The 15299-nt window shown below is 40.8% G+C and overlaps 1 protein-coding gene across 1 annotated transcript in view; it reads right to left on the bottom strand.

Moving 5' to 3' along the window:
- Positions 1–15299, bottom strand: part of obscnb (obscurin, cytoskeletal calmodulin and titin-interacting RhoGEF b) — a 533110-nt gene that overhangs the window by 232781 nt on the left and 285030 nt on the right. Inside the window, 3 exon segments of the mRNA XM_059971780.1 lie at positions 698–970; positions 3912–4178; positions 7882–8154. Of these exon segments, the coding sequence (XP_059827763.1) occupies positions 698–970; positions 3912–4178; positions 7882–8154 (813 nt within the window).

Here is a 15299-nt window from a genome sequence, read left to right as displayed (position 1 = left end):
ATTGATGTAATTTGGCCTATAATTTTCTGTATAATCCAATCATAAATAAAGGAATAATATAGGTATTTCTCACCTGTGGCTAAAGAAGATACAAAGATCCTTGAAAAGATCTCAGCAATCTCCTCCCTTGCCTCTCTAGTTAAATTTGAGTTACAATTTGTCAGCACTGTGATTAAAATTTATAGCATATTAATGGATATTGCAAAGTTTTCACAACATGCAAGACTTTCACACTTACTTTTGTCCCCTTCTCAATACAGCAGGCAATGGAAATCACATTGCCAATGTGAGCACGTTATCAGAAGACTAATCGGAAACCAATAAGCGTCTGCAGCATCCAAACAACTGATAACATGTAACAGTTCTACATCGGCGACACAGCAGCATAGTGGTTAGCACAATTCTTTAAAGTACCAGCAACTCAGGTTCACTTCCCCCGCTGCCTGTAGGGAGTTTATGCGTTCTCCCAGTGACTGCGCGGATATCTTGCAGGTGCTCTGGTTTCCTCCCACAATCCAAAGGTTAACTTATACTGTAAATTGTCCCGTGATTAGGCTAGGGTTAAATTGGGGAATTGTAGGGCAGCATGGCCGAAAGGGCTGAAAGGGCCTAATCCGCAATGTATCTCAATAAATTAATAAATCAAGACTTCTGTTGGAGCAATCTCTAGAGTGATTTATACTGTTCCGTTTCCTACCTTTTACTATAAGTTTTGCAGAGGAACTGATTTTTCCAACTTTAATTGTAACTGTACCACAGTCTTCCTGGGTAACATTATTCAGCTTCAAAATGTGGGTGTTTCCATCTTTAACAGATATTTCGTTCATTTCATTGTGCTGCAAAGGAGTGTCACTTAACCACCATTGCACATCAGAGAAATTTTCAGGATGAACTTTGCATTCAAACACAGCATTTTCATTGGCAAAAGCTGTTACATTCTTCAGGCCTTCAACAATTTTTACTTCTGCTTCTGAACAAAAAGGACATAAGATTATGGTTTCTCATTGGTCTACAACTACCTGCAACAGTAATGTTAGAAATTGTCATTAATCTACATATAACACCTTATTTACAGTAATTTTATTATTTGAAGGAAAGAAAATAGCCTTGGATTGTTGATGCATGAGGATACCAACAAGCAGTTACACTCTTTTCCAAACGTTCCATCTGACAATGTGGAAAACTGCCGCTACGTAATAAGCAAAAGAACTTAATACACCTAATTACTGCCTACAGCTCCCTTTCACTCATGAACAAACTGAAGTAAACGGTCATTGACAGTGGCACTTACCCATCATCTACTCACTCATGCCAGGACCACTTGGCTCCAAGCTTCCCTGGACCAGCAATACAACTGAAATCAATGTGGAGCAAAAGGAAAATGCTCATGGCTGGAGGCACATTTCAGATCAAAGTAAAAAAGGCAGGGATTGTTGGAGGTCAATCATGCAAGCTCCAGGACATCATAATTGTAGGACTTCCCTGGGGCAATGTCCTAGACCAAGCTGCTTCATGAAAGACCTACATTCCATCATAAGGTCAGAAGTATATATATATATTTGCTGAATGTTTAATTTTATTTACAACTCCTTAGCTAATGAAGCAGTCTATGTCTGCATGTAGCAATACCCTGACTGCTGTTCAGGCACGGACTGCTAAGTGGCAAACATTAATGTTACAAAACCAGGCAATGACCATCTCCAACAGAATAAATTTTAACCATCTACCTTTAACAATCAAGGGCATTGCCATTGCCAAGTTCCTTGACATTATATCCTGGGGCTCACTACAAACTAGAGATTCAACTGGATCAGCCAAATAAATATTGTCGCTACAAGAAGAGCTCAAAAGCTAAGTTTGTATCCTATGGAATATAATTCACCCCTGACCCCTAAATCTCCAATTGAAAATTCAGGAACAATAGAATACGCTCCACTGCTCTGGATTAGTGCATTGTCAACTACACTCAAGAAGTTCAATAATATCCTGCTTGATTGCTATCCTCCCCCCCCACCCTGAAATTTCAATCCTTTCACAAGTGGCAGACAGTGGATACAGTGATGGAATGGCCAGTAGATTTAATGGGCCAAATGGCCTAATTCTCCTCCTACGTCTTATGGTCTAACCCCACAGGAGCTTTATAGGACTGAAGGTACCCCATGTAACAAGGCATCTGATGCAAGGCTTATTGAGAAAGTAAGTGGATCCAGAACTGGCTTGCTCACAGAAGGCAAAGAGTGGTTGTAGACAGGTCATATTCTGCATGGAGGTCGGTGACCAGTGGTGTGCCTCAGGGATCTGTTTTGGGACCCCTATTCTCTGTGATATCTATAAATGACCTGGATGAGGAAGTGGAGGGATGGATTAGTAAATTTGCTATGACACAAAGGTTGAAGGTGTTGTGGATAGTGTGGAGGGCTGTCAGAGGTTACAACAGGATATTGATAGGATGCAAAATTGGGCTGAGAAGTGGCAGATGGAGTTCAACCCAGATAAGTGTGAGGTGGCATTGATTGTGTGGATGGTCAGAGGCTTCTTCCGAGGGCTGAAATGGCTAACATGATAGGGCATATTTTTAAGGTGCTTGGAAATACGTACAGAGGAGATGTCAGATTAAGTTTTTTTACTCAGAGAGTGGTGAGTGCGTGGAATGAGCTGCCAGCGGTGGTGGTGGAGGTGGAAATGATTGGGTCTTTTAAGAGATTCCTGAATGGATACATGGAGCTTCGAAAAATAGAGGGTTATGGGTAAGTCCAGGTAGTTCTAAGGTAGGGACATATTCAGCACAGCTTTGTGGGCTGAAGGACCTGTATTGTGCTGTAGGTTTTCTATGTTTCTATATTAGCACATCTGCTAACACAACTAATTTTAATAAACAGATTAACACAAGTAAATTTACTATCTTTGAAATTACAAAGCTGAATGTCCTCAAAACCATGGAAATAACAACTTGGAGCTGAATGCTTTAAAACTACAGAGATGTGTATCAACTTCATGAAAAATGTATTCCTCCTCTCTCCCTCCCCCCCCCCCCCCCCATCATGAACTCTACAGTTAGCACCATTTCAAATTTCAGATTCCTGGGCATCATTATTTCATAGGACCTCATGTGGAAGAACCATTATCTCCTTCATTCAGAAAGAGGCTCACCAGAAACTGTACTTCTTGCAGCAGTTAGTAAAAACCCATTTTCCACAGAACATACTGGTTCAATTCTACACTGCATCCTCACATCAACCATTACTGTCTGGTTTGGTGCAACATCCACTCACAATATACAAGAACTACAGCGAACTGTCAGGTGAACAGAAAAGGTTATTGGCTGGAGTCTTCCATCACTGCAGGACTTATAGTTGTCCAGGACAATGAAGTGGGAAGGAAATATCACCAAGGACACTACCCATCTTGCAAAATGCCTTTTCCAAAAGCTCCCTTCTCAAATATAGGGCTATTAAAACAAAAAACTTCACACCATCTTAAACGTTTCTACCCCAAAAGTTGATCAACCACTCTGTTAGCTCCCACATCACCTTGATCTATTATCCCATCATTGTACTGCACTGAAGCCACTCTTCATAATGTTTACATTGTAAAAACTGTACATGCTGGTATTCATTTATTCATGCATATTTTTATCCCATATCCATACCTTAACCTCCAACTTCATTTTTATATAAATTTTTATAACTGTAAAATGTTATTGCTTTTGTTGCATGTTATACCCTGACCAACACACTACAGCAAATTCCTAATACATGTAAATTGCAACAGCGAATAAAGTTGATCCTAGTTGACATATTCAAATGTGAAACAAGGAACAGAACACAAGGAAACTATTAGTTTTTACAATCCTCAAATGATACATGAATCGTCAGTAGAATTACAATACTAAATTACTACTTTTAACTCACCTTTCACAGTTAAGGAAGCTGTGGTCTGATGATCACCACATATACAGGTATATTCACCTGAGTCCCCTGATATTAGGTTGTGTACGCATAACTTATGTATGCAACCTTCCTGTTTAATTTCATACTTATCACCTGGAAAAATTGTTGTTAATCCTTTTTTCCAAGTAACTGGAACATTGGTCTGTGAAAGTTCACAGAGCAAAGTTGCTGTTTCTGTTTCATCCACTTCCATACTTTGGAGCTGTTTAGTGAAAGTTGCTGGAGTTGCTGAAAAATTAAATAACAATAATTCAAAATAATTTTGCCTATAATTTCTACTGTAAAGCCTATATTAAAATTTAGTACACATCAAGGGTAGGCAGTAAATCTAGAAAGAGTATTGCGCTTATTTTTGGAGCATTAAAACATATCTAATAACCAACGGGATCCTAAAAAAAGCCCTAAAATTGTTTAAAGTTTGAAAAATCAGGGTATCTTTAATTACACAATGAATGGTAGAGCTTTGGGAGTACTGAGAAACAAAGGAATCTTGATGTACATGTCCAAGGATTACTAAAATGACAGCACAGGTAGCTAAGGTCATGAAGAAACTATATGAGCTACTGATTTTCACTAGCTAGATCAAAGAATACAAGGACAGGGAAGTTATGCAACAGCTTCATAAAACATTAGACAACAGCTGGAATTCTGTGTGCGGTTCTAATTACAAATTTATAGAAAGCGTCTTTACATTTGAGAGTTTGCAGAGGTCTGGAATGCCTCAGTTATGAGGGGAGACTGGATAGAATGGCTTTGTTTCTTTGAAGCAGAATAGGTTGAGGGAAAATGACAGTGTGGTGGAAGAGGAGACATTTGCAACATTCAAGTGTCTAGCCAAATACTTAAATTTTCAAGGCTTAGGAGACTATAGACCAGGTGCTGGAAAATGGGATTAGATTGTCAAGACAGACATGGTGGCCAAAACTCTTGATATTTTGCTTTACGGTAGTCAGAGAAGTACACAACCATCAAAGTCATGCTTTATAATGCCTGGAAACTTCAACAGCATCAGATATTTTGGCTGACGTATTCAAAACAAATGCTGCAAGGGAGAAAGAGTAGCTCTTCTATTTACTCTAAGTGTTCAGTAAACACTCAATAATCACACATACACAAGAAGAGGGGAGTCCTATACACTGGGATACAGGAGAACTGTAATAGACAAGATTACAAATTATCATGGATATAACACACACAAAATGCTGGTGGAATGCATCAGGCCAGATGGCGCTTCTCCCTATAGATGCTGCCTGGCCTGCAGCATTCCACCAGCATTTTGTGTGTGTTGCTTGAATTTCCAGAATCTGCAGATTTCCTCGTGTTTGCCATGGATATTATATCTCTGCTTATATCTGGAGAGTAAAGGAATCCTCATCGAAAAATATATCCAAGTTCTTTAAGAAAAATGGCACTCATTAGGAAGTTGAAGATAACACAAAGATTGGAAAAGTTGTGCAAAGGAAGGGTGTCAAAGAATACATTTGAAAACAGATCGGTTACAAATAATGGCAGGCAAACAGCAGATGAAGTTTAATTGAGGCAAGTGTAAAGTGCTGCACTTTGGGAGGTCAAATTCAGGCAAAAAGTATAACATTAATGGTAGGCTACTTAACGGATTCCATAGCTCACTGAAAATGGCCAACAACTAATTAAAGTGTTAAAGAAGGCAACTGGATCTGTACGAACTAGTTGGGCTGCTTCTGTGCTGTACTCTTCCATGCCTCTATATGAATGCTTGCCTTCATTGGTCATGGCATGGTCTATAGACATAAGGAAGTCATATTGAAGATATATAAAACACTGATTCGGCCATTTTGGATGTATTTGGATGTATTCTAGTTACTCCATTAGAGGAAGGATATGGAGGTGGAAATTGCAGAAAATGTTTCCAAATTAGAGGATTAGAGGGAATGAGCTATAAGAAAAGGTTAGATAAACTTGGGTTTTCTCTGGAGCATCAGAGACCCAACTGAAGATCACGAAGTATCAGGGCAGACAGTCAGAATCATTTTCCCAAGGTAGAGAAGACACACAGTGGTCACCTTATTATGTACACCTGCCTAATCAGTGAATCATGGGATAGCAACTCAATGCATAAAAGCATCCAGACATGGTCAAGAGGTTCAGTTGTTGTTCAGACCAAACATCAAAATGAGGAAGAATTCTGATCCAAGTGACTTTGACTTTTAAGTGATTGTTGGTGTCAGGCAACGCATTTGCATATTTTGAAAACTACTAATCTCCTGGGATTTTCACGTACAACAGTTACTAGAGTTGACAGAATGGAGCAGAAAACAAAAAAAAAATCCAGTGAGTGGCAGGAATTTTCGCCAATGGGTCTGTTCCAGTGTTTACTGCTCTTTGTAAATACAGAAGTATTGTAATCTAGACACTTAGATTAACTGGGCCCGAGATACATTTACTGATGGATTATATTCATTACAGATGGACTTGTGCAGCAGGATATGAGAAAACTAGAGAGGGTGAAGAAAAGTTTCACAAGTATATTGTAGGGACCAGAGGGTTTGAGTTACAAGGAGAGATTGGATGAACTGGGACTGTTTTCTTTGGAGCAAAGGAGGCGGAGGATGACAAGAGAAATGAAATCATGAGACATATATAGGGTAGATTGTTTCAATCATTTTCCTAGCTTAGGGCATAGGTTAAAGTAAGAGTAAAAAGATGTAAAGATGATTGGGAGGGTGGTTTACAAAGGCATTTGCAGAATCATGGATAGGAAAGTTTTAGAGACATCTGTGCAAAATGCAGATAACTGGGATCATCTTTAGTCAACTGGGCACTTAAGTCAACATGGATTAGTCAGGCCAAAGGGTGTGTTTCAGTATTATTTATCTCTGTGACTTCACACATTAGTTAATCACACTTAACTGAAGTAAACAGACACAAAATGCTGAGGGAACTCAGCAGGCCAGACAGCATCTACTGAAAAGAGTAAACAGTCAATATTTTGGGCCGAGGCCCTTCATCAGGACCCTTAACTGAATGCTGGTACATTAAACTGACATTAAGAATTATCACATTTTCCAAAGGTGGCTGACTGTCTCTTTCTCATAAGAAAATCATTAAATTTACAAAGTGGGCTTCTGGCTCTCTAATCACAGAGAGGATCTAGATGCCTCAACTTGGGTCAGTACAGGCAAAAATAAATGGCTTGCAACCAGAGAACTCCTCTGTATATGTCAAATATGTTAATGTGGACTGCAATTTATTTGAAATATAAAATACTTGTGGCCATCTGCTGGTGAAGGTCAACCATGGATGTTGCATCCCAGCTGTCTACATGATATGCAAGTCAAGGCAGTAAAATATCTAGAGCAAGCTGTTGCCCATGTAGCAGGTTCCTATTCACCACACAAATAGCTGATGAATCCAAAAGAGCATCAGAGACTATGATACAGTCTGGCAGGAGTTGCCACTGTGTGTTGAATTCAATGTAGGGCTGCTTTAGTGACTCCTGTTCTGGATTTTCCCCCCGAGGTTTACTCCTGAAGCCCTTCCCATGAGTGGGTATAGTGGAGGTTTGAGATCAAAGTTTTCTTTCTCCTAGGTGAACTGCCAACCACAGCTGACAAGCCTCATCTGCCCAAGGCAACTGGTTTTAAGACACCAGTAACCCGCCTTTCCCCTTCTCCTTTCAGTAGATATGGTCCCATCAAGCTTAATAGCTAAGCCACCCATGAAGGCCAGGAGCTGGACTTAGCTGTAAGAGGCTTTTTGAGATGATGCCAATGGGAGCACTTAGTAGGTAGTGGGAGTTTATCCCTACTACCAGCCCGGATATAACAACCTTAAGGAACCAATATAAAATAAAACCATGACGCTTCACAACTACTAACTCTGAAGTACATTTCCAAAAACAAAACAGAAATATACTAAGATCTAAAAAATTTATTTTCATTTTCACTATTACCTTTGACATTAAGCTGAGCTGCAGATATGTACTTTCCAACCTTAAAGGTCATAGCACCAGCATCATCTTGTGAAATTTTCCTCAAAAGAATGGTGTGAATATTGCCATTCTTTACTGAAATTTCATTCATTTCGTTACTCTGCAGTTCAATTCCTCCCAAAATCCATTGAACACCTCGAGCATTTTCGTGGGACAGCTTACATTCAAACAAGGCATCTTCACCTTCAAACACGTCCACATTTTTCAAACCATCAATAATCTTTACATCTGGCTCTGTAAGAAACAGGAGGGGAAAAACAAACAACAAATGAATAGCCTTATTTCAAGCATATTTTGGTGGAGAGAGGCTGACAGTTGATATGAAAGCAAGATCAATCTGAGCTGTTAAATGGCACAGACCGAGATCATGGCATATATCCCAAAGAAAATTTATATTTTTCTAACTTTAAAAGTAACCCTCTTTCAAACAGAGCAGTATCATATTTGTTTTCTATGCAGCAACAACCACTTGCAGAAAAGCAAGCAGCTTAAAAATGTGCAACAAATTGTAATAGGTATGTGCCCTTGACAAAGAAACTTGGAACAATTAAAAAAAGGGACAGGGTCCTGAAGAGAGAATTCAGGGAGTTGGGTAGGGAGCTGAAAAGCAAGACGCCAGGGTAATAATCTCGGGATTGCTGTCTGTCCCACATGCTAATGAGCACCAGAATAGCATGACTGGGCATATTAATATGCGGCTGAGAGACTGGTGTAGAGGGCAGAGCTCTGGTTTCTGGATCATTGGGGCACCTTCTGGAGGTGGGGGGGGGGGGGTATGACCTGTACAAAAAGGACAGTTACACCTGAACACAAAGGGGTTCAATATCCTAGCAGGCACATTTAATAGAGCTGTTAGGGAGGGTTTAAATTAATTTGGCAGGGGAATGGGAACCAGAGTGATAGGATTGAGGAAGGGGAAAACAGAAATAAATCAAAGAAGGCATGCAACAGAGATGATAGAAAGGACAGGCATAATCACAGCCAGTGGGATGAGGTACAGGGCATAGAGGTGTGGTGCAGTTAAAACAGAAAGCAGCTAATACTGAACTGGAAGTGTTGTACTTGAATGCATGCAACATAAGAAATAAAATGGATGATCTTGAAATTCAGCTACAGATTGGCAAGTATGACATTGTGGCCATCACTGAAACTTGGTTAAAGGATGGCTGCCATTGAGAGCTGAATGTCCAACTGTATACCGTGCATTGGAAGATAGGTTAGAAGGCAGAGGAAGTGGCGTGGCTCTGTGTATAATAAATAATATTAAATTATTAGAAAAGGATGACATGGGATTAGAAGGTGTAGAGTCTCTATGGGTTCAGTTAAGAAATGGCAAGGGTAAAAGGACCCTAATGGTAGTTGTATCAGGCCTTCAAACAGCAGCCAGGATGTGGATTACAAATTACAGCAGGAGATAGAAAAGGCACGTCAGAAGGGCACTGTCATGATAATTGTTGGGGAATTTAATATGAAAGTGCATTGAGAAAACCAGGCCAGTACTGGACCTCGAAAGAGAATTTGTAGAATGTCTAAGGGATGGCTTTTTAGAACAGCTTGTTGTTGAGCTCTCTAGGGGATCAGCTGTGCTGGATTGGGTGTTGTGCAATGATCCAGAGGTGATATGAGAGCTTAAGGTAACAAACTCTTAGGGAACAGTGATCACAACATAGAAGAGTTCACTTTGAAATTTGAGAAGGAGAAACTAAATTCCAATGTGTTGGTATTTCAGTGGAATAAAGGAAATTACAATGGATGAGTGGGGAACTGGCCAAAGTTGTCTGGAAAGGGACACTAGCAGGAAGGACAGCAGAGTAGCAATGCCTGGAGCTTCTGCGAAAAATGAGGGAAGTGCAAGACAGATATATTCCAAATAAGAAGAAATTTTTGAATGGAAGAAGGACACTACCATGGCTGACAAGTGAAGTCAGAGCCAAAGTAAAATCAAAAGAGAGGACATATAAGGAAGCCAAAGCTAGTGGGAAGATAGAGGATTGGGAAGCTTTTAAAAACTTGCAAAAGGAAACTATGAAGGTCATTAGGAAGGAAAAGATGAATTATGAAGGGAAGCTGGTGACTAATATCAAAGAAGATACTAAAAGCATTTTTAAGTATATAAAGGGTAAAAGAGAGTTGAGGGTAGATATAGAACCAATAGAAAATAAAGCTGGAGATATTTTAATGAGAGACGCAGAGATGGCAGAGGAACTGGATGCATATTTTGCATCGGTCTTCACAGTGGAAGACATCTGCAGTATACCAGACATTCAAGAGTGTCAGGGAAGTGAAATATGTGCAGTGAAAATTACAACTGAGAAGGTGCTCAGGAAGCTTATGGTCTGAGGGTGGATAAATCTCCTGGACCTGATGGAATGCACCCTCGGGTTCTGAAGGAAGTAGCTGTGGAGATTGCTGAAGCATTAACAATGATCTTTCAGAAATTGATAGATTTGATTTCAATCTTTTCTTAATTGCTTCTCCTGTTCTTCCAGGTACAAGTGGTTCTAATTTTCCATACAGTTCTCTTAGTAACAAACCGGGAACCCATAGATCATTTGCACCGCGCCGCAGAACCAGATCTTCCTGTTCTGACCACCTTCCTTTTTTAGATGTTAACTCCTCAAGCTTCTTAGTGTTATGTTCCACTGGGTGACGGTGACACGAGTGCTGCCCCAAACCTGCCTTGGAGTGGAAGGCCGCCTCGCAGATCTCACACTTAAACGAACCTACAACCTCCCCAGTGGAAACGTGAGACCGCCGATGATTAGTCATGCCAGACTGAAAAGATTTCATCATTGTACCAGATGACTGGAAATTGAAAATGTTACTCCGCAATTTAAGAAGGGTGGGAGGCAGCCAGAAAGGAAACTATAGACATGCTAGCCTGACATCAGTGGTGGGAAGTTGTTGGAATCAATTGTTGGGGATGAGATTACAGAGTACCTGGAGGCACATGACAAGATAGGCCAAAGCCAGCATGGTTTCCTGAAAGGAAAATCCTACCTAACTTACGCCAGTTTTTTGAGGAAATTACAAGCAGGGTAGACAAAGGAGATGCAGTAGATGTGGTGTACTTGGATTTTCAGAAGGCTTCTGAGAAGGTGCTGCACGAGGCTGCTTCGCAAGATAAGTTTCCATGGAATTACAGGGGAGTTACCAGCATTCGTGGAGCATTGGCTGTTTGGCAGAAAACAGAGACTGGAAATAAAGGGTTCCTATTCTGGCCGGCTGCTGGTTACCAGTGGAATTCCACAGGGGTCGGTGTTGGGACCACTTCTTTTACAATGTATATCAATGATATGGACGATGGAATTAATGGATTTGTGGCTAAATTTACTGATGATACAAAGATAGGTGGAGGAGCAGGTAGCGTTGAGGAAACAGAAAGCTTGCAGAGAGACTTAGAAAGTTTAGGGGAATGGGCAAAGAAGTGGCAAATGAAATACAAATGTGGGAAAGTGTATGGTCATGCACTTTAGTGGAAGAAATAAATAGGCAGACTATTATTTAGATGGGGAAAGAATTCAAAATGCAGAGATGGAAAGTGACTTGGGAGTCCTTGTGCAGGATACCCTAAAGGTTAACCTCCAGGTTGAATTGATGGTGAAGGCAGCAGTTTTGTAATTCATTTCTAGAAGTATAGAAGAGCAGGGATGTGATGTTGAAGCTCTATAAGGCACTCATGAGACACATTTGGAGTACTGCGTGCAGTTTTGTGCTCCTTATTTCAGAAAGGATATACTGACATTGGAGAGGGTTCAGAGAAGATTCACGAGAATGATCAGGAATGAAAGGGTTACTGTATGAGGAACGTCTGGCAGTTCTTGGGCTGTATTCTCTGGAGTTCAGGATAATAAGGGGGGAATCTCAAAAACATTCCAAATGTTTCAGTGGAAAAGTTCTTTCAGTTAATTCTGACGAAGGGTCTCAGCCCGAAATGTCGATAATGCTTCTTCCTATAGATGCTGCCTGGCCTGCTGCGTTCCATCAGCATTTTTTGTGTGTTGGCTGCATCACTGCCTGGTATGGGAACTGTACCTCACTTAATCACAGGATTTTGCAGAGTGGTGCAGACAGCCCAGCGCATCTGCTGTTGTTAACTTTCCATAATTCAGGACATTTACAAAGACAGGTGTGTAAAAAGGGCTCAAAGGATCATTTGGGACCTGAGTGACCCCAATCACAATCTATTCCAGCTGCTACCATCCAGGAAATGGTTCCGCAGCATAAAAGCCAGGACCAACAGCCTCCAGGACAGTTTCTTCCACTAGGCCATCAGACTGATTAACTCATGCTGATCTGAGTGTATTTCTATATTACACTGACTGTTCTATTTTTAATAAATTATCATCAATTACTATGACTGCACATGGCACATTTAGATGGAGACATAACATTAAGATTTTTACTCCATGTATGTGAAAGATGTAAGAAATAAAGTCAATTCAACTCACAGCCCTGAAAATTATTTCCCAAGTACCTATCTAAATCCCATTTGAAGCCACTAATTGATTCTATTTCTCACATCCTGTCATTTATCTCTAGATAAAGACTGAATTAAAACAAAACATTAACCTTGCATATCATTAGATGTGTTATGACATAGGCGGTCATGGTCTCATGACCATGATTGCTCTTAGCAAATTTTTATACAGAAATTTCGCCATTGCCTTTTTCGGGGCAGAGTCTTTACAAGACGGGTGACTCCACCCGTCAACAATAATCTTCAGAAACTGTCTGCCTATCATCAGTGGTTGCATAACCAGGACTTGTGATGTGTATCATATGACCACCCACCACATGGCTTCATGTGACCATAATCAGGGGGACTCAGAAGCTGCTTCACATTGTCCAAGGTGACCTGCAGGCTAGCAGAGAAAAGGAGAGCCTTACACCTTCTTTGTAGAGACTCCACCACCCATCATTTAAAGGACTTAATAATATTCAAGGTAAATTTATTACTGAAGTATATATATGTCATCATATACAATGCTGAGAATAATTTTCTTATGGGCATTCACAGTAAATACAAGAAACACAATAAAAGAGACGGCCCCCAATAGGACAGACACAACCAATGCACACCAGACAACATTGTACAAGACAAAATCCAAATTGTAACAAATAAATAAGCAATAAATATGGAGAAAATATGCTGTACATTCCTTGAAAGTGAGTCCATAGATTGTGGGAACAGTTCAGTGATGAGGCGAGTTGAACCTCCAGTTCAAGAGCCTGACGGCTATGGGGTAATAACTGTTCCTGAACCTTCTGGTGCCAGTGCTAAGGCTCTTGTACCTTCCTCCTGCTTGCAGCACGGCTGGTGGAGCTCCCTGGTGATAGATGCTACTTTCCTGCACATCACTCCATGTAGATGTGCTCAATGGTGGGGAGGGCTTTAGATGTGATGGACTGGGCTGTATCTTTTTGAAGGCTTTTCTGTTCAAAGGCATTGGTGCAACCAGTCAATATATTCTCCTTTGCATATCTATAGAAGCTGTCAACATATTAGGTGACATGCTGAATCTTCGCGAACTTTAAAGAAAGTAGAAGTACTGCCATGTTTTCTTCATAATGGCACTTATGTGCTGGATCCAGAGCAAATCCTCTGAAATGATACCACTGAGGAATTTAAAGTTGATGACCCTCTCCATCTCTGATCCCCTGGTGAGGTGTGGCTCATGGACCTCCAGTTTCCTCCTCCTGAAGTCAATAACTAGCTCCTTGATCATGCTGATATTGAGTTGTGGCACTACTCAGCCAGATATTCAGTCTCCCTCCTATATGCAGATTCAGCCAACAACGGTGGTGTCAGCAAACTCAAATATGACATTGGAGCTGTTAGAGGTATAAAGCCAGCAGAGCAGAGGGCTTAGCACAAAACCTTATGGTGCACCTGTGCTGATGGACATCGTGGAGGAGATGTTATTGCCAATCCAAACTGACTGGGGTCTGCAAGTGAGGAAACCGAAGATCCAATAAAACCATGTTGACACCATTCAAGCTGTCGAGCATCCTTCAGTGATTCAAGTTTGCTTCAGGGTTGCCACTTTGCACTTGAGTTTGCTTTCTGGAGAATTGTACCTGGACCTCTTGTATTTTGATTGGCCACCAGACTTGAATGCCACCAATTTGACCCTCAGCAGATTGTGTATCTTATGGTTCACCTAGGGCTTCTGGCTGGGGAAGACTTTGAATGATTTTGTGGGAACACACTTATCTATGACTGTTTTCATAAAGTCCATGACAACCATGTTGAATTCGTTCAGATCCCCTGATGAGTCTTTGAACACAGCTCAGTTTACTGACTCAAAGTAAGCCTGCAGCTGCTCCTCTGCCTCCCAGAATCACCTCATTGTCATGCTTACCTCTGGGGTCTTGCTCTTTAGCCTCTGCCTGAATACAGGTAGGAGGGGGGCAGCCAGATGATCAGATTTCCCAAAATGTGGTCTGGGAAGGAACGATAGGCATTCCTATGGTCAAGTGTGTTGGGACCCCTTGTGCTGCATGTGCTATGTTGATGATTATTAGGCAGAGATTTCTTCAAACAAGCCTGATTTAAAGTCAGCAGGGCAGACTGTTTCCTGTTTGCTGATGTCAGCATGTCTCAAGTGCCTGCTTAACATTGACCTTTGGCAATATGTAAATTGCGGTCAGGATCATGGAGCAGAGCTCCCTTGGTACATAGAATAGTCAGCACTTAATCATTAGATGCTCAGGGTCAGGGGAACAAGAGTGTAGTAGGACCGTTACATCTGAGCGCCACAAGAGTTTATGATGAAACTCAGACCCCTACCTTTTGCCTTCTCTGAATCAGCAGTCCGATCCATTCTGTATATTGAGAAGCTCTTGGGTCTTACCAACATATCCAGCATGACCAGAGTGAGCTATGCTGCCATGAAATGCCAAATGCACCAATGTCTTATTTCCCTCTAATATAGCAATCATGCCCTAAGGCCCTCAATCTTGTCTTCAGTGACTGTACATTTGCTAAAACACTAGATAGAGAATGTTTCAAGCCCTGGCATTACAGCCTGGCTTGGAGTCCTCTCCTCCTTCATCTCTATCAGCCACAGTTAGGTACCTTCATCTGCTTAAAGGAGTTCTGCCTACATGCTTGAGAGTTAAATTTGTTGAGCCCTTCAGAAAATCATAAAACCGCTCGGTTCAAGTCAAGCCACTCTTTATTGTCATTTTGACCATAACTACTGGTACAGTACATAGTAAAAATGAGACAACATTTTTTCAGGACCATGGTATTACATGACAGTACAAAAAAGACAGTATGTTATTGAAAGGGAAATTACAGCTGCAGATTGCAATGAGAGTAGTTGAGAAGAATAATATTCAAAAGTTTTGTAAACTACTTGCATTGCATTGCT

The sequence above is a fragment of the Hypanus sabinus genome, chromosome 6 (assembly GCF_030144855.1).
Source record: "Hypanus sabinus isolate sHypSab1 chromosome 6, sHypSab1.hap1, whole genome shotgun sequence".
Classification (NCBI taxonomy): domain Eukaryota; kingdom Metazoa; phylum Chordata; class Chondrichthyes; order Myliobatiformes; family Dasyatidae; genus Hypanus; species Hypanus sabinus.
This window is presented reverse-complemented; position numbering and strand designations above follow the sequence as displayed.